Raw genomic sequence first — 19,323 nt, 5'->3', positions numbered from 1 at the left:
ACCTTAAGTGGAAAATCATAACAGACATATTTCTTATACTTTAACTGCTATGTTAAGGGTTTTCTGGCAACTCTCATTTTTCCCTCTACTGATGCTATATTTTAAATGAGGACAAAAAAAAAATCAAAAAAAAAATCAGAATGTGCTTGATGTTTCCAACAATAAGTTAATAAATCACAAGTATTACAAAAAAATATATTTTTTTTTTAGGGGAAACAAAATCACACTCAAAAAAAACAAATAAACAAAAAACACAAACAAACAAACAGCACAAGCCCTTTGTGGAAGCTGAATGAACAGACAACACTGTACACCATTGCAACTGTGAAAGGCAGATTCCAAGCTGATTTTTGTAAACATTTATTTAGCCACTCAAAATCATTAGAAACTTAGTTCAAATAGCACCACATTGCATAAAACAGAAAGTACAAAAGTATTTTTACAAGACTTCCACAGGAAGATACTACATTCCACACAGATGCCACAGTCCTAAATTCATCCACCAATACTACTAATTACTAATTATTATTACTAATAATAATTAATCTTGCAGACATTTCTATCGAGTGTGGTACATCTGAAAGAATCTTACCCAGCATTGTTGGCCACAAGGATACAAAGCCAATATTTATATTCACTTTGTTTCATCTTTCCCTGTTGGAATATTGATATGCTTTTGTAGCAAGCATTGATATTCCAGCACCCTTATTCACAGGTAATATAAATTCTTCAAGAGTATTAATGTTACACGTGTTTTTAATGTTTCACAGATTAGCAAAAAATATTCAAAATATCAATATAAAACCTGCTAAATTTCCAGACTGTTTGTATGGGTTGGCTTTTTCTTCCCCTAAATTTCCTATTTCTCTTTCCTATACCATTGCCATTTATCACTGAATTGCACTATTCATCTTCACACTGATCCAATTTTGTGTTTTATGTTTGTGGGTTTTTAATGCAATGGAAACCACTTTATTAAAATATTTCATGTGAATGTGTTTAATTCATTAGCTTAAAAACTGTTTTATGTTGTTTTCCCACTGTCCAGGTAGCTCTCTACTACACATAATTTAAAGAGAATTAACAGTCTAAATCAGGACAAAAGAAATCAAAAATTACAGTCTATTTATCTCCCTTCCACTTCCAGCTCAGACTTCTTTCCAAATAATATCTTCAAACTCTGCACAGACCAAAAATACAACTAGAAATTCACCTTTTTAGTCTTCCCAAAACATTTTGCAATTCATACAAAATTGTTTGTTTCATCACATGCATTTTTTTCTTCATCATAAGAAAATACAATTTTATTTCAATTAATGAATCTCTGAAGATTTACTTCTGTTAATATTATAATCCTCAAATGATAGTGATCTGTATTTTGTTGGCTTTTACAAATTCCACAGTATATCATGTACTAAAACCCAAGTCCCTATAGCAATAGGGAGGCTGCTAAATCTTGTTCCATTCTATCTGCTGCTCTATCTTCCTGGAGAAAATTTACTACTTTCTTTCTTGAGAGCTCCCTTTCAAGTAATGATCTAGTAATTTACTACTAGTTTTTCCCAACTGTTAATGTTGCTTTTGAGGGACCCCTAATGGCCTTCCCTATGTATATGATTCTCAAATAACAATAAAAGTAACTTCTCCACTGAGGTACAGCAAGGATCTCAGTTATTCTCACTGCACTGCAGTTTCCTGACCTTTTGTCAGTTGAAAAGGTTCTGGATCCTCGTTACATTTATACCAAATCTACTTGACAAAAGGCTCACCATACAGTATTTATGGTTTGCCAGAAGCTGACCCACAATATCTACCGAAAGGCACTTCACAGGCAGAGAGGGAATAAAACAGGTAGAGAGGTAAATAGCTGTTCACTATATGAAAAATTCCTGTATGACCAACAGGTAACTCCTAGTCCAAAGTTTTTATGTACTGATGCATCTGTTGAGGTGTCTACAGTTATGTGAATTCTACCTGGTTGACTGCAGATAAATGGTATACCTGTTGCCTGCCATCTGTTGAGCCTAAAAAATATAACTAACTGCATCTGTAAATATAGCAAGTGTTGGCATACTTGCTATGGCTATAAGATTTGCATGACTGTATGCTAAACTCATTCTTTTCTCAGCTTTTGACCATTTATTTCTCATATTTTTTCTTTTTTTCTTTTTTTTTTTTGACCATACTTATTGGATCTGGGGGGTGGAATGCATGGCAGTAGCTAAGCCATACTACAAATAAATGTGAATTTGAGTGTGATTTAAAATGCAGGAGTTTTCTGATCCATTTCATCATTCTCCTTGGGCTTAGCACCTGGCTGGCCCTGAATCCAAAGGAAGCACAATCCTGAATATAAACAGCACAAATATTCTCCTATACAAATTGGAATAATTTTTCATTAATTTTCTTACCAATTCGAGTGATTCTATTGTAGGAAAGTTCAAGATTTTGGAGATTTATGCAGCCATCTAAGCCACAAACTGATGAAATATGGTTCTTATTCAGAATTAGAATACAGAGATTTTCTAGATTTTCACAGTCAACCATCTCAATGCTGTTTTCCTGAAACAAAGCAAAATAAGAGTATCTGAAGTGAAGCAACGGAATTAAAGTGTAAAAATATGGTAGATTATCACCAGTGTTTATTTTTATCCCAAACTTCTGGCTAGGTGCAAGAACATTTCTATTTTTTTCCATTAAAACAATAATGTGTTTATTTTGTGTTCTACTGGGATTGAACAAAGATATATTTTGCACTGTATTCTGGCTCTGAAAATGCTCAGGGAGGTAATTCTGTTTATTATTTAAAGTATAACATTAAAAACAAACAAACAAAAAAAAAAAGTTTTGGAAGAGGCAATATTTTATCTAGATATTTTATCTAGATTTTTTTTTGCTTATAAATACCGAATTAGAAAGACTGAAAGTTTAGACATGCATATTATGTTCTCATATTAGTATTTTATGTTTTGAGGTATCCCAAACTAAGAGATCTCGAATTTTACATTCTGAATAGATAAGCAAATTGGGAAAAGGACACAAGTATTTCAACCTACCCTGTTGCCCAGCTCTAATCACTGGACAGACAACACTGCTTTTAATTACATTTATTATCAGCTCTCTTCTCAGGATTATATTATTTAAATAGATAGATGAATAAACAAAAACATAGTGGAAAGAACAGTAGTGGCTGGGCAAGTAGAAACATTCAAGACTATTATAGATAACAGATAAGTAAGTTAATAATAACTAACTTTCTTATGAATTGGTGTTAAAAGACAAGAAAAAATTTAAAAAGAATTGTTCCATATAAATCATAAAGTTCCAGAGCCAAGGTACGTCATATATCAAAGTGTTTTCCTTAGTTATTAGAAGTTAAATTTACAATGCCTTGATAAGACAATGTACAGTAAAAAGTACCCAGAGATTATGCCTCTAGTAATATGTCATTTCATTCCTTGAGCATCTGTGTAATTTTCAATAATATCCATGGTGTGTATAGCAAAGGACTCTCTCCTACGTACTCCTCCCTAAGCTGTGCTATGGTGAACAGCACCTATCCATTAATTAATCAGACAGAATGAGATAATGAGGATAGATCACCAAGCCATACTAATTCTAGACTGATACTATCATGCACTTTTCTTAGTATACTTTGGCTCTTTTGTGGGATGTTGTTTTAGTAACACATATTGCTATATAAAACACAAATCTGCTGCTGTAATTGTTCACTTTTGGGAACAGTTGTTGATACTCCTATGCTTTTAAAGCACTAAAGGCTTTTACAGCTTTTATTTGCTGCAACAGGACCAAACCACAGACTTTGACCTTTTCGAGGTAGAAATGATCAGACTGATGCTTGGACTTGGCGATTTTGAAGGTCTTTTACAATGTAGATGATTGTATGTTTCTATGATTCCATATTCATTTGGATGCAATTGCATAACCACCTGAGCAGTAAAATCAACAGTTTTCACTCCAGTTATGATAAAGAATCAATTATGCCTGATACCTCCACGTTGATATACTTCAAGTCTTTGCAGCTACTTAGTCCTTCCAGTGCAACTAGACCACAGCGTCTCAGAGTCAAAACTTGAAGATTTGAACACTCAGACAACGTTGAGAGGCTACAAGCAGGCAAATCTTCAAGTGTTAGTTCTGTGACCTACATGTATTTGATGATAAATAAGATTAATTGTTGCTATATGGAACATATCATTATACAATGTCATATGTCTTTAAAAAGGGAGACAAAAACTACTTTTTACTAGAACTTTAGAAAATGCAAACAACAAATATGTTAACTCTTTCATACAGATGGGTCTGATCTGTTAAATAGGAAAATATATTATAAAAACAATGTTTGATTTGATTTTAATATCCACACTAAGATAAATAAAACTGATGTTCTACTAAAGATATTGAATTTGAATGGATGGAAACTAAGAAAAAAAATAATAGTATGAATTGCTTCACATCACGCTACCATACATAAAGAGAGAGTGTGCAAGAACAGATGAAAATAGTTCAGTTAGAAAGAGTGTGTAGTCCGGTATGTCATCTCAGACTGGATGTGAAGAGGAGAGCACAAAGCAAGCATACAGGGATACTCAGTGCTGGAAAGCAACAGGTGTTCTTTACAGCAAAACACCATCTATAAGCTGATCAGCAATGTCTTGCTTCTGGAAGAGGCTATAGTCTTCTCAAAACTCTGAAGATAAACAAGCAAGAGATGAAACACAGAGCCTTATACAATGTCAAAACCACTTTAGTTTAGCTGAAGATAGGAGCTGGAAGCTCCTGCCATTTACAGTCTTAAGATGCTGTCAGTCATCTGAAGACACACCAGTGTGCTCCACTATGCTCACAGGAATTCAAACATCATTCTCATTTCCCTTATCTTGCATTTGTGCAGAGGAACAACTCCCACTACATCCTACCCAACAATAATTTTCTATTCTTCCTAAACAGCATTCTGCTGTAAAAAAAACAAACAAACCAAAACAAAACAAACAAAACAAACAACGACACACACAAAAACTAAAAATACCAAAATGTAGTGAAAGTTTAACTTCCCATTTCATTCTAAATCTGTATAGTTACCTGCTGCAGAGTACTCCAAGGGCCACTATGCATTATCTTCTGTATACTTAATGGAGGCATCTTGCTAACTGAAGTTTTCCTTGGTCGTTTTTTAATATTTGATTTCTTTCTTTTGTTTTCCTCATATATTTTAGACCATGATTTACATGTGTTCATCCAATTTATTCTCTTTTTTTCAATATCATCAGGCAGAATTAGTTTATTGGAATGATCAGTGACCTCTTGAATTCTGTCCCAGATCTCCCTGACTTCCTTATTAGCATCTTCCACTAGAAACAGAGATTTCTTTGTTGTTCCAGACTGATAAAATTTATCTTTGACTCCTCTATTACCAGCATTTGACTGGGTATTTGATGAATTGCTGCGTGTATTTCCTACCATGTCAGTAGCTTCAAAATTAACAGATTCATGCTTCAAAGTGTTCATACTTGAAGCTTTATCAAGTTCCCCAGTTTGTGAGTAATTCTCTTCTATGCCTATTACTGAATTCATATAAAGGTTTTCATTATTTACTTGAGAAGAGTCTTCCTTCTTCTCAGAGCTCAGCATATTTGTTGGTGTCAGTTTTCCTTCTGTAGGAATCATCCAATTATTTGTTTCATCCATCAGTTCAGTCTGTTTTTCTTTTTGTTCCTCTATTTGCTTTTTTAGTTCCTTTTTCTCTTCTATTATTACTTTCCTATTTTCTGTCTGTTCCTCTTTTATGCTTTCTTTGTTGTCTTCTCCAGTTTCAGTCATCATAGCTTTTGCTATTTTTTCTCTTGATCTTCTCTGTTCTTCTCTTCTTATTTGCAGCTGTTTGTCTCTTTCAAGTCTCAGGCTTGCTTTCTTTTTCTCATATTCCTCACGCCTCCTTACCTGTTCCAAATATTTCTCTCTTTCTAGTTCTCCTCGTCTTCTTTTTTCCTCTTCTTTTTTTTGACTCCTTTCTTCCATTTGCCTTTTCATTTTTTCCTCTTTTACCTTAACTTCTCTCTCAATTTCTTCTTGTGCTTTCTTCGCCTTTTGTATTTTATCTTTCCACTCTTTTAAAATAGGACCATATTTTTTATGGACTAAAAGTGTTCTGAATCTAGCTTGGATTTTTACAGCCGCTGTATTCCTTTGTTCTGCCAGGCGTTTTCTTTCTTTTTCTTTCTGCTCTTCAGAGGCCTTTTTCTCCTCTTCCATTTGCAACTGTAGCTTCATGATCAGTTCCTATGACAAAACAACAACTGGGAAGGACTTCAAACACTTTTGAAATAAGACATGTATTAGCATACTTTTACTATTAATAAACAGCATCTGGTTTATTAACTGTTACAGAATAACATTCATTCTCAAATATGACAGTAGCTTCACAGTATTTGACAAAATCTCATTGTACAGCCTTACCTCATGTTGCATCATTTTGTCTCTCCAAGCTTTCTTTTCCTTCTGTAACTCATCTTCCATCACAGTTTGTTGTTTCTGTACAATAAATCAATTAAAATAAACGCTGTATAAAACCTATTGTACAAGACATCCTCTCTTCAAACTCCCATAACTTGACTTTACAATCATCCACTTCAGTGAATGTCTGAATTCAGATGAGAAACTTAGGTGTGTGAGTCTCAAAATAAACCTAACACTCTGATCAATAATAGCAGAGTTGGTCATGTACTGAAAGATGCGTAACATCAGAGAGTTAGCGTCTTGGTATTTGGCCCAAACAACTGCCACCCTCCTCTATATTGTACTACTTCAAATTTTGCCCTATTATTGAAAATGAAAACCATGGTAATGAAACAAACATTCAAAGAACAGGTACATTACAGCAACAGAACAGAAACAGAAGTTCTGAAAGTAGCATGAAAAATCACTCTGTGATGGTATGTTACTGATAATCCTACAATCTTTCAAACAGGAATTTTGTTCAGTGAATGTACTGGGTCTGGCTGGCAGGAAGTTAACTTTCCCTGTAGTGACCCATACAATGCTGTACTCTGCCCTGATATCACACTAATGTTTTGTCTATTGCTGAGCAGTGCTGGCACAGCAACAAGACTTCCTCTAAACCCTCCCTCCACCCCACCCCCCCACACCCTTTTCCCCCCCACCAAAGCCAGTAGGCTGGAGGTGGGCAAGAAGTGGGGAGGGGACATCACCAGGGCCGCTGACCTAAACCGACCAAAGAGATAAACAAGTCAAAATGGGAGTCATATTTTGTTTTGATGGAACTCAGTGGATGAAGCCTGACTCAGCCTTCCAGACATAGACAAGAAAAAGGAGTATAGGAACTTGTACCCAGATGAAGAACAACTTGAGCTAAATTGAATGATTTTTCATCTAAACATGAAATAAGGGTTAGAGGTCAAAAGTATTTTCCAATAAGGCACTGCGACCACTGTTTGTGAGTAATTTAGCACATTTCCAGTACTTTTGCTGGTATCATATAGTAAAAATTCAGTACAGGCAAAGCCTAAAGAATAATTTACTATTTAAAATAGTAAATCAATTCACTGTTTATCAAAGAAAACAGAAAAGAAAAAAAAAAAAAAAAGGAATCCCAACAGATGATGGTACTTACGTCTTATACCTTCCTTTGGTATCACAAGAACACAAGCAGATAGTTTAGGATGGTCATAGACTTTGTGACAATACTCTCTTTTTTTGCATTAAATCTTGAATTCAATTAATCTAGGCAGCAACAACATATTGGCTTAAGTATCATTAATTACCTTGTGCAGAAGCTCTAACTCCATTCTTTCAGCCTCAAATTCCTCCAGACGCTGCACCCTTCTGGCATGTTCTTCTTCATTCTCTTTTTCCTGTGCTTCCCTCTCAGCTTTCCACTTTTTCCTCTTCTCATCTTCAAGCTCACTTTGTCTTTTCTCCCACTGCTCAAATTCTTGTCTACATTTTTCTTCTATTTCAGGGTAAGTAACGCTTATGCCCATTTCAACATCAGCTACAAATTTGTAATCAGCCAAGCAAACATTTAATTTAATTTAATAATTCAAGAGGAGATTAAATAGTACTTATGCATTGGAGAAGAATAAATGGTACTTATGCATTAACAAGAAAATACTACAAAAACGATCTTGTGCTGATTTAGCCAGCAATGTATACCCCCATGGAAATCGGAACTACAAGTCTTTTCTATTAGTGATGTCATGATGTATAATAATGATGTACATTTACTATTGCAACCTCAGATTCTACCACAATCATGCCTATTCCACCAATGCATATATCAGGATTACACATTGGCTTCAGGATAAATGCCTTCTGTGGGTATCAGAAGGTTTTGTTGTTTTTTTTTTATAACTGATCCACTCTACCCCAAAATATACAATGGCCATGGTGAAGGGAAACATTCCAATGTGACTATAAAAAATAAAACAAGTTGCAGCCAAAGCACAACATGCTTAGTGCCTCCAATCCAGCTACCACTTGTATTTTATTTTATTTTTTAATAATTATTTCAATCATTCTGGGGTAGTATTTTTGAAACAGGTTTCTATCAAGACATTGAAAAGAAAGATTGTATTGTGATCCTTAAATTAGATAAAAGCACAAGCATATGTCATGTACATCCAATCCCTGAAGTCTGTTGCATATTGTAACATTAAATTCTTTACAAAGAATATTATGATACTTGTGAAAACAGAAAAGCAGAAAATAGTGATAAAGATCAACACAAACAAATAATGCATTTGCTTACCTGCAACAAAATGGTCATCAGTGACCACTTCTTCATTGGTGGACTGACTGTTATACCTAGGTGTTATAGCAATCTGCAAATCTTCATTTTCAATTTTAAAAAATACCTAATAGGGTTTAATATTATCATTAAGAAACAAGCAATGAAATTTAAAACAGAATATTATAAAAATCCTCCAGAACAAGAATAATCTTCCCATCATATGACAAGTATAATAATATCAAACTTACTGATGAATAGCATCCTTAAAAACTGAGTAATGCAAGCACATCAGTCAAAAATTGTTTTCCAGAGTAAGAAATACTAGAGCAATTCCCCAAAATCACAGTATTTTGTGCAGAATTATTTATATATAAATATTATTATTTTTTAAAATGTATTTTGCATTTTGAACTGGAAAAATATGTGTTTTGCATTTGTTTTTTGTTTTACTTTCTGTGGAAGTAAGCACTACATTTATGCATCAATGCTGTTCTAGACATAGCCAAAGAACTAGTTACTTACTAAATTTTTAAGTTGTCTATTTGAAACAAGGTTTGCTGTATTTTTTTTTCCATTTATTTATTTTTTATTTGCAAGAAGTAATCTATTCCTGCTTATTTATTTATTCCTGCTTATCTGTTCATCACATGCTTGGGATATACATTAATATTTGTAATATAGCTGAAGTTATAGTAATTAGAAAAAAAAACACAACAGCAATCTTGCTTTTTTAAACAATGTTCCTCTGAGAATAATAATTCTTCTTCACAAAAAGTGCTCACATTATAAAAGAGGTGACAAATTAAAAGTGATTAAATTAAACACACGTTTGTGTTTTTCTACAAACTTCAGCAAGGTATTCACTTTAATCCCATTAAAATATGAGGTTCATAACTCTTGATTTGTCCTTGAAAGTTACAGGTTTTATTATGTTAACATTTCCTATGAAATAACGAGATATATTAGGTACAAGATTAACAGTAACACATCCTTCAGTCATCATAAAAATAATAAGGTTAGAGAAGTTTAAAACTATTCTAATACTATTAAGATAATATTCTGGGAATCAATAGCAAAGGATTATTTAGTTGTTTGTTTGTTTTAATTTTGTTGATTTTTATGCTCAGCATTTCAAGCACTGATAAAGAAAATTGATTCCAAATTTTAAATCTTATAGATACGGTGTATTACAATTGAGTCCCAATTCTGAAGAATAACATACACAAACTCAATACCATATGGTTAGTCTAATAGGAATAAAACTGAACACATCTATGTCTCTTCAGGAGGCCAACTAACCAAGCTTAAATTATCTAAATTACAGAATAGAACTTTGTTCACTATAAATATTAATTAAATTAAATAGAGAATACCCTTTCTTTATTTTTTTCGAGATCTTCTTTATATTCAGCAGCCAACTCTGATAAGTGATCTGAAGCATGGCAAGGAACTATGTCATAATTGTTACCTAAAGAAGAAAAATATTTAATCTAGTACACTGAGAGAAATTGTGTAGCAGTACCCAGTTCTGCTCTAGCTACACTGTTTAGTGTACTTACACTAAGCTTACACTATAAAGAAATAAACCATATTTTTTCTTTACTTTTTTTCTTTAAAACAAAACAAAACCACAAAGCATTGATCAAACATATATGGGAGTCACTCTTACAGATTAAAAGCAGCAGATACATGTAACTGGAACACACACAATGATTCTGTACGAACCTAATGTGTGCAAACTGTATCTGCAAAAAAATTCTACAGCATAAAATGGTGGAACATAGGCTGGGTAGAAAAATACAGGAGAACTTAAAAAAGACAGGTCAAAAACTGACAAAAAAATGCAAAAGTAATGAAAAAAGAATAACTGCCTATTACAAAAAGGATGAAAAGAAACATTCCCCAAATATCAAACCGTAGAGACAACATTGAACTTTTGTTCACAAAGACCACTACACTAAATAATTTTGAAACCCATGATGCTGTGAATAACTAAAACGGACCAGACAATTCCAGGTGTCTAATATAACTATGAGCTTGGCTTCAGTCACACAGTAGGCAGCGGAAGATTGGTCCCAATTACAAAGCCTTTTCATTCAGTGATGGCTTGAATATCTCTACAGACAGACTTTAAACATCCTTTGGGGCTCAATTGTATCTGCACTTTTAATTTCAGCTCATAGTGACTGCATCTCAGATTCTCGTGAAGAACCTGGCCTAGGTCCTGTTTCAGAAAATGATCCCATAACTTGCCTTGATCTATAGATTAGCATTAGATGAACTTTTAGGAAAAAAATAAATTCATACTGAAAGGTTAACCTGAGAAGACAGCATTGCATGATTCTATTTCTAGAGATTCAGTATGCTTTCAGAAGCTGATGCGATAGGTTTCACTACTTGCTCTACTTAAAAGTTTGTATAGGTTTTACTACCTGTTCTACTTAAAAGCTTGTATTGTTTTACTGATGATTGTATATTGATAATATAACTTCCATGGGCAATATGAGGTGCATACGTATTTTAACTCTGATCCCTGCTTACCTGTAGTTTCATCATCTTCTAAGTCTTGCAGTATAATCTTTTCAGCATCTTGATTTCTGTTTTTTATGAAGTCTAAGTAGGAGACAATCAATTCTGGCAATTCATCTGAAATCTAGAAAAGCATGATGTTTCACATAAATTCTACATTTTCAACTGACTGCCACAACTATATGCAAATACATAATATATAAGAACGTAGACTCCTACAGACTTCTCCTTTAAAGCACTGATGAAAATTTACTAGTAGCTGCTACCAAAATTTTTCCCAGTTTCTGTACTGGGAATTCCCACTCTTCCCATTGCCTTGTCATCCAATCAACAATCAATAATTTTCATTTTTATTTACATTTTAATTAAAATAAAATCAGAACACATAATAGTTACTTACCTTCTGCTATCACCAGAAACATTGTTCAATTAACATTTTCTTTGTAACCAGCTTGGACCAAGACATTAAGAAAAGCATCAAGGTAAAAATTAACCAATACACATGAAATATAGAATCTTCTTCATAAAGATATTACAACTCTTTCAAAAAACAAATCAATTTCAAAATTGGTGATATAAACATTTACAGTATGCATATACACCAGATGTTTCAAATTACTTTATTACATAGATACTTTCTATTCAAATTTCAAAAATTTAAAAATTTCAAATTTCAAAAGTCTTTGCAAGGAGTGGGGAAAATGGACTGCCTTCTCTAGATTTGCAAATTGCTGTAAATATTGATGGCGTTTAGCATAAATAATCAACACTGATGTCTTGGCCTGCCTTTATTCATATCAAATATGAATATTAACCAAATTAATGGTTACATATGCACCAAATAGTCTACTCTAATATCCTGCAGACCTATTTCTTTTGCCATGAGTCTGAAAGATCAAAGTAAATGAAAAAAGGCCTAAATAACTAATCACATTTAAGAGGAAAGTCTTTACCCCAAAAAATAAGTCCAACAAAAAAAAAAAAGGGACTTCAAGCACCAATTTGTATGAAATCAATAACAGGAAGTCTTCAAACATAGGTCTCTTGTAGGTCTCTTAAATGTTTAAATACACATTTAAATGAATACACATGGGTTTAATTATCCAGGTTTAATCTACCTTTTTAGCTTTAAAAAACAAACAAAAACTTCTAGCTTCAGATTCTAAAATAAATTTATTATAAAATAATTTATATTTATATATAAAACAATACTTTTTATAAATAAGCTATTGGCCTGTTTTCTCACTTAAGCAGAATATTGATGCTCATCTCTTTTATTTTCTTGTCACCACTGAAGGTTACATTTTTCACAAAGCCGTACTACTTAGACTGCTTCTGAGAAATCCTCAGGTTTGGTATGTCAGGAAAAAGTTCATTCACTAGTTAGGCCTCCTGAAGCCTGTATTACTTTCAAGCATAAATAAAAGCAGTGTGAGCTCATAAAATACTTACTGTGTCAGTGTCACTCAAAGCTTTCTCTGATACCTCTGCGTTAGGATCATCCGCTTCAAAGGAAGAAACACTGATTCCGTCTAATTCAATTTCTATTTCTTTTTCAATTCTTTCAATGTCTTCTGACATTCTGCTTTCCATAGCATGTTATATGCTTTCAAAGCTACACAAAGAAAATATCAACTTCTAGAACTGCATGAACCAAACTAAAGAGGGTGCTCATTTAGCATAAATTTATTGAGATATAGATATTGAACATTAGACTTAGAATATGAAAAGAAATAGCATAACTTTGTTCTGAACACTTCAGACTACTGAGTAAACAAGCAAAATGTAAGAAAAACGTTAGTTTGTGGTAAGAGAATGTCTGGCGCATAGTCCAACCCTAAGCTCGGGGAGGGGAAGCAGCTCACGCCCGCTCCTTCGCAGGCACCGAGCATCCCCGCCGCTCGCCGGGGATGGGACAGATGGGACACGCTGAGCGCACCTCAGCCTCCCCGATCCTACAACTCCCAGAGGGCACCGCGGAAGAGCACCTGCCAACTGCCGCCGCTGCTCCACGGGAGGGCTGGGGAGCGAGCCACCCCTCTACGTGCTGGGAGCTGTAGTCCGCCCCTCTGCGCACTCGTTGCCCGCGGGTCTCCGCGACCTGCTCCGGGTGGCTACTCACTTCTCGTGCAGCCACCCTTCTACCGGAGCCAACACTTTCCCGGTCGCCGCGGAAGCAGGCCGATCGGCCCTCCACCTGGAGGCCTCGCAGCCACGAACTGCGGCAATAGGCGAGAGCGCCGCAACGCCGCCGCTGCCCTGGGAGCGTCACCACGGCAACGGGAAACAGACGCTCGGAAGACAAGCGGGAGGGCCCAAGCTTCGCCAGCATTCGGCGATTCGCGCCCGGGGTGTGGGGGCGCCCCCCTCGGAATTCAGCTGTGCCGGGGTCGTCTGCGAGGGACGAAACACCCCGCCACCATTTCTGTCGTGTCCTTGTTTTTATAATCGTGGACAGGAACTTGGTTTTGAGAATAAATGAGAATAATCACAGAATCACAGAATTTTCTAGGTTGGAAGAGACCTCAAGGTCATCGAGTCCAACCTCCAACCTAACGCTAACAGCCCTCCACTAAACCATATCCCTAAGCTCTACATCTAAGCGTCTTTTGAAGACTTCCAGGGATGGTGACTCCACCACTTCCCTGGGCAGCCTGTTCCAATGCCTCACAACCCTTTCTGTAAAGAAGTTCTTCCTAACATCTAACCTAAAACTCCCCTGGCTCAACTTAAGCCCATTCCCCCTCGTCCTGTCACCAGGCACGTGGGAGAACAGGCCAACCCCCACCTCTCTACAGCCTCCTTTAAGGTATCTGTAAAGAGCAATAAGGTCGCCCCTGAGCCTCCTCTTCTCCAGGCTGAACAAGCCCAGCTCCCTCAGCCGCTCCTCGTAGGACTTGTTCTCCAGGCCCCTCACCAGCTTCGTCGCCCTTCTCTGCACCCGCTCAAGCACCTCGATGTCCTTCTTGTAGCGAGGGGCCCAAAACTGAACACAGTACTCGAGGTGCGGCCTCACCAGAGCTGAGTACAGGGGGACGATCACCTCCCTAGCCCTGCTGGTCACGCTGTTCCTAATACAAGCCAGGATGCCGTTGGCCTTCTTGGCCACCTGAGCACACTGCTGGCTCATATTCAGCCGACTGTCCACCATCACTCCCAGGTCCTTCTCTGCCTGGCAGCTTTCCAACCATTCCTCTCCCAGCCTGTAGCTCTGCTTGGGGTTATTGCGCCCCAGGTGCAGGACCCGGCACTTGGCCTTGTTAAACTTCATGCAGTTGACCTCAGCCCATCGGTCCAGCCTATCCAGATCCTCCTGCAGAGCTTTCCTACCCTCAAGCAGATCGACACACGCACCTAACTTGGTGTCATCTGCGAACTTACTGAGGGTGCACTCGATGCCCTCGTCCAGATCATCGATGAAGATATTAAAGAGGACCGGCCCCAGCACCGAGCCCTGGGGGACGCCACTAGTGACTGGCCTCCAACTGGACTTGGCTCCATTCACCACGACTCTTTGGGCCCGGCTATCCAGCCAGTTTCTAACCCAACGAAGCGTGCGCCAGTCCAAGCCAAGAGCAGCCAGTTTCTTGAGGAGAATGCTGTGGGAGACGGTGTCAAAAGCCTTGCTGAAGTCAAGGTAGACCACATCCACAGCCTTTCCCTCATCCACCCAGCGCGTCACTCTGTCATAGAAGGAGATCAGGTTCGTCAGGCATGACCTGCCTTTCATAAAGCCATGCTGACTGGGCCTGATCGCCTGCTTCCCCTTCAAGTGCTGCATGATGACTCTCAGGAGGATCTGCTCCATGAGCTTTCCTGGCACTGAGGTCAAACTGACAGGCCTGTAGTTTCCTGGGTCTGCCCTCCGGCCCTTCTTGTAGATGGGCGTCACGTTTGCTAGCCGCCAGTCGATTGGGACCTCCCCCGATAGCCAGGACTGTTGATAAATGATGGACAGTGGCTTGGCCAGCTCCTCTGCCAGTTCCCTCAGTACCCTTGGGTGGATCCCATCTGGCCCCATCGACTTGTGCACATCTAAGTGCCGTAGTAGGTCACCAACCAGTTCTTCATGGATAATGAGGGCCACATCCTGCTCCCCATCCCCTTCCACCAGCTCAGGGTACTGGGTATCCAGAGAACATCCGGTATTGCCGCTAAAGACTGAGGCAAAGAAGGCATTGAGCACCTCCGCCTTTTCCTCATCTCTTGTAACTAAGTTTCCCCCCGCATCCAGTAAAGGATGGAGATTCTCCTTAGTCCTCCTTTTTGTGTTGATGTATTTATAGAAACGTTTTTTGTTATCTTTAACGGCAGTAGCCAGATTGAGCTCCAGATGAGCTTTGGCCTTCCTAATTTTGTCCCTGCACAGCCTCGCTACTTCTTTAAAGTCCTCCTTAGTGGCCTGCCCACTTTTCCAAAGCTTATAAACCCTCTTTTTCCTCCTAAGATCAAGCCACAATTCTCTGTTGAGCCAGGCCGGTCTTCTTCCCCGCCAGCTCGTCTTTGGGCACGTGGGAACAGACCGTTCCTGCGCCATTAAGACTTCCCTCTTGAAGAGCGCCCAGCCTTCCTGGACCCCTCTGCCCTTCAGAACCGCCTCCCAAGGGACTCCACCAACCAATGTCCTGAGCAGCTCAAAGTCAGCCCTCCGAAAGTCCAATACAGCGGTTTTACTGGTCCCCTTCCTGGCCTCGCCAAGAATAGTGAACTCCACCATTGCGTGGTCACTCTGCCCTAGACAGCTCCCGACGATCACGTCCTCCACCAATAAAAGCAGACCAAAGACAAAAAAAAAAAAAAGTTTAGCAAAGACGAATTTCAGTTTGTATTTTTCCTTCCATTTTATCTTGACAACTCTATCGATACGGCAAATGATGCCAGTCAGACAGCTGCGCTTCAGAGGTGTTGTGCTGGGGTCCCACCTTGGTTGGGGACGCTGGCCTGGCTCACTGGTTGAGGCTGAGGCTTAGGTTAAAAAAAAAAAAAAAGATAGAAAAAAAAAAATAAAAATAAAAGCTTGCATACAAATTACTTGAGAGCTGGAGAAAATATCCAGTCACAGAATTCAGGAGTCCACTGGGGTGGTTTTACCATGCTTGACAGCTGAGTTCCACAAGAACTGCTCTCTCATTTCCTCTCAGAAGAGCAGAAGACAGTATGCTGGAAAGAAAAAAAAAAAAAAAAAAAAAGGCTTACAGATTGAGATAATAATTTAATAATTAAAGGGAAAAGGAAAACAAAACAAAAGCAAAGGCTGTGCAGAAGCACAGAGAGAAAAAGAAATCCCTACTTCCAATCAACAAGCGGTGTTCGGCCATGTCCTGGGAAGCAGGGCCTCAATATGCATAGTGGTTGTTGGAGAGGACAGATATCTTCATAACAAGAGCCCATCCTGCTCTTTCCCCTTTCCCACCTTTTATTGCTGAGTGTTATACCATATGGTATGGAATATCCCCTTGGTTGGTTTAGGTCAGCTGCCCTGGTGATATCCTCTCCCCACTTCTTGTCCACACCCAGCCTACTGGCTTTGTGGGGGTTGGAGGAAGTCTCTGTGCTGTGCCAGCACTGCTCAGCAATAGACAAAACACTGGTGTGATACCAGGGCTATTCTAGCTGCAAGTGCAGAGCACAGCACTGTAATGGCTGCTTCAGGGAAAATTAACTCCATGCCTGCCAGACCCAGTACATCCATGTCATTCCATCAAGCAGAAGTAATTTAGGTCAGGGAGAGTACAGACAATATAGTTCTAGTGTTCAGAGTGGTATTTACAGGGAAGTATTTACAGTTTGTTCCTAATGCCTGCTTAGGAATGCCAAGGAGCAGAGACATGTATAACAGGAAATCGAGAGCTGAAAGTTAAAACACAGACAGATTTTGCATAGAAAATTGTGCGCTTTTGTGGATACTTTGAAGGATCTACAATTCACACTAGCCATCAAGGGTAGAAGGTTTTTCTTCCAGCTCCCAGTATCTTTAAAATAGACTGAGTACCTTTCTGAAAGACCTATGTCAGTTAAACTCAAGATACTGGATTCAAGGGCATCAAACTTTTTCTTACCAGTGTTACGGATCACTATGATATTCAAATCTTAAAGCTATGAAAACTCGTCCATTTGGTCTGAGTCTTTGCAGAATCTTGTAAACCAGTAAACTTCTCAGGATAGTCATGTTAAAAAGAATTTTCATGCAGTAAGTTGAATGCACACTTGATACTTGTTTTGTAATGTGAGTTCTGTTGTGATCATGGTGACTGAACCACAGTACATTGTTTCCTGCATTTGGCCAACAACTTTACCAACAAAAAAAGAAGTTTCTGCAGGCCTGCCTTCTGCAACCAGGAAATAATGGATGATAAACAGAAGAAAACATCCATAGGGTAAATATGTCGTTACAATGCGCATAAATAAGGAAGAAACATATCATAATGAAATTGTGCTCCCAAAGGTAAGACAGAAATATTCAGAGGTGGTAAAGATTTTCTTGTAGCCATTGAAATTAAAGCGTATATCATTTTTTAAAGATAATGTTTATATTTTCCAGATAAATGATTTAAGAGAAATTGAATTACTGTTAAGGTATCTCAAAATAAAGAATTGCAACCACATAATTATTACAAAAGAACAATTTCAGATACCTGTTTTCACATTCAATTTGTAACCTTTTTTCTTTTTATTCATTAGAACAGTGCACCATGGCAATGTTTCAATACTTCCAGCTTTGAAAATTCTTAGGAAATTTAATTTAATTAAAAGCAGTGGATCTTCTCCAGGAAAAATGCAAAAAACATTTACCTAATTTGTCTAATATTGTTTGTAAGTTTACATGGTGTATTATAGACCCAAGCCCAATGTGAAGTTGGTTTGAGAATCTTTTAGATTTCTTTGTTTTGTGATTCAGCAACTAAATTTTTATAATGCAGGCAATGAGAATCTTACCAAGAAAAGAAAAGATGGTGTTTGCTGAATCTTTTGTTCTAGTCAACAGATTTGATATGTATATAACGTTTTGTACATAATATTCGTAATAATGCAAGGTAGTTTTTGACCATCAAAGCTTCATCTGTATCATTTTCTTTGATTTTACAATCAAACAGTAATCAATCTGTAGTAATTCAGACAAAAGACAAGAACCTTGCAGAATTCATTTTAAACACATCCCTTTGGATTAGAAAATACTTCCCGAAGAGGATGCACATGCTGCACATGCACACAAGTCTGTGCATGTTTGTGTGCCTGCCTACCATACAATTGAGAGGAGCAGGACAGTCCCAGTGGGCTGCCATTGCAGAAGCCATCTCTTAACGCTGCTCTTGGACTCTTTTCAGCTTCTGTCACCAAGCCAGACAGACCAGAATGCTGGAATATGTTTACAGAAGATACAAGACAGGTGAAAAGGAACTGGTGGGGGGCAAATGTATGAGTTTCACTCTCAGTGCAAGAATCTTGATAGACCCATAATCACAGAATCACAAAATTGTCTAGGTTGGAAGAGACCTCAAGATCATCGAGTCCAACCTCTGACCTAACACTAACATGTTATCCAGTAATGATAATAATAATGATGATATTTAGAAATAGAAGTCTTTCATCAGGGACTTTACAGTGCTGAGGGTCTTTCCTGCTCAACTGTCCTGGAGTATGCTCAAAACATCAATGCTTATGTGGTTTCCCTAAGGTTTTGTTTATGTTTGCAAGTGCAGCAGCATACTAAACTGATCAGTAGAGTGATTGAGGTGGTACATGGGTCCTAATGTGCATTTTATATGTATTTAAAGGCGGATTGCTATGGTCACGGTCTAGGCTGGTCCTTCCACTGAGTGCCCATATCTGACTGGTGACAGAGTGCATCTCTTGATTTCCTTTGAAAGAAATTTTCAACTTTTTGACATCCCATTACATTCCGCATGATTAGAAGTGGGGATGACTGAGAGATTCACTTCTAAAGTGAAAATCATACTAAGGAGTTAGGACACAAGAGCTAGTTACATCGTTTTACAGGTCTTATGTGCTAGAGACCTGTGCTA

The 19,323-nt window shown here is 37.7% G+C and overlaps 2 protein-coding genes across 23 annotated transcripts in view; one reads left to right on the top strand and one right to left on the bottom strand.

Annotated features, from left to right (window-relative positions):
• The window catches only part of LRRIQ1 (leucine rich repeats and IQ motif containing 1), a 119,207-nt gene extending 105,421 nt beyond the window's left edge, over window positions 1–13,786 (bottom strand). For 16 of the 19 annotated variants that reach the window (XR_014691613.1, XM_084514926.1, XM_084514912.1 and 13 more), the window contains exons 1-10: window positions 13,422–13,786; window positions 12,752–12,914; window positions 11,312–11,423; window positions 10,144–10,238; window positions 8,789–8,894; window positions 7,803–8,032; window positions 6,478–6,552; window positions 5,104–6,300; window positions 4,013–4,165; window positions 2,412–2,562 (exon numbers count right to left, since the gene is read on the bottom strand). Coding sequence is in view for 18 of the 19 variants with exons in the window: in XM_084514926.1 (XP_084371052.1) it covers window positions 2,412–2,562; window positions 4,013–4,165; window positions 5,104–6,300; window positions 6,478–6,552; window positions 7,803–8,032; window positions 8,789–8,894; window positions 10,144–10,238; window positions 11,312–11,423; window positions 12,752–12,892 (2,260 nt within the window). In the remaining variant the exon portion in view is untranslated. Of the gene's footprint in view, window positions 1–2,411; window positions 2,563–4,012; window positions 4,166–5,103; window positions 6,301–6,477; window positions 6,553–7,802; window positions 8,033–8,788; window positions 8,895–10,143; window positions 10,239–11,311; window positions 11,424–12,751; window positions 12,915–13,287; window positions 13,402–13,421 lie in introns of those variants that run through there. The other 3 variants (XM_084514922.1, XM_084514928.1, XM_084514913.1) reach the window with 3 other exon arrangements.
• TSPAN19 (tetraspanin 19) overlaps window positions 1–19,323 on the top strand; it is a 30,808-nt gene that overhangs the window by 622 nt on the left and 10,863 nt on the right. Inside the window, exons 1-2 of one of the 4 annotated variants that reach the window (XM_084515047.1) lie at window positions 17,710–17,744; window positions 18,625–18,686. The exons of 1 other annotated variant lie outside the window; for it this stretch is intronic. In XM_084515047.1, the coding sequence (XP_084371173.1) occupies window positions 18,663–18,686 (24 nt within the window). In that variant the 5' untranslated portion in view covers window positions 17,710–17,744; window positions 18,625–18,662. Of the gene's footprint in view, window positions 1–7,521; window positions 7,644–17,709; window positions 17,745–18,516; window positions 18,687–19,323 lie in introns of those variants that run through there. 2 more of the 4 variants (XM_084515045.1, XM_084515048.1) reach the window with 2 other exon arrangements.

Source organism: Aythya ferina (assembly GCF_964211825.1).
Source record: "Aythya ferina genome assembly, chromosome: 1".
Classification (NCBI taxonomy): Eukaryota; Metazoa; Chordata; class Aves; order Anseriformes; family Anatidae; genus Aythya; species Aythya ferina.
Note: the sequence above shows the minus strand (reverse complement) of the source record. Positions and strands in the feature narration are given on the sequence as shown.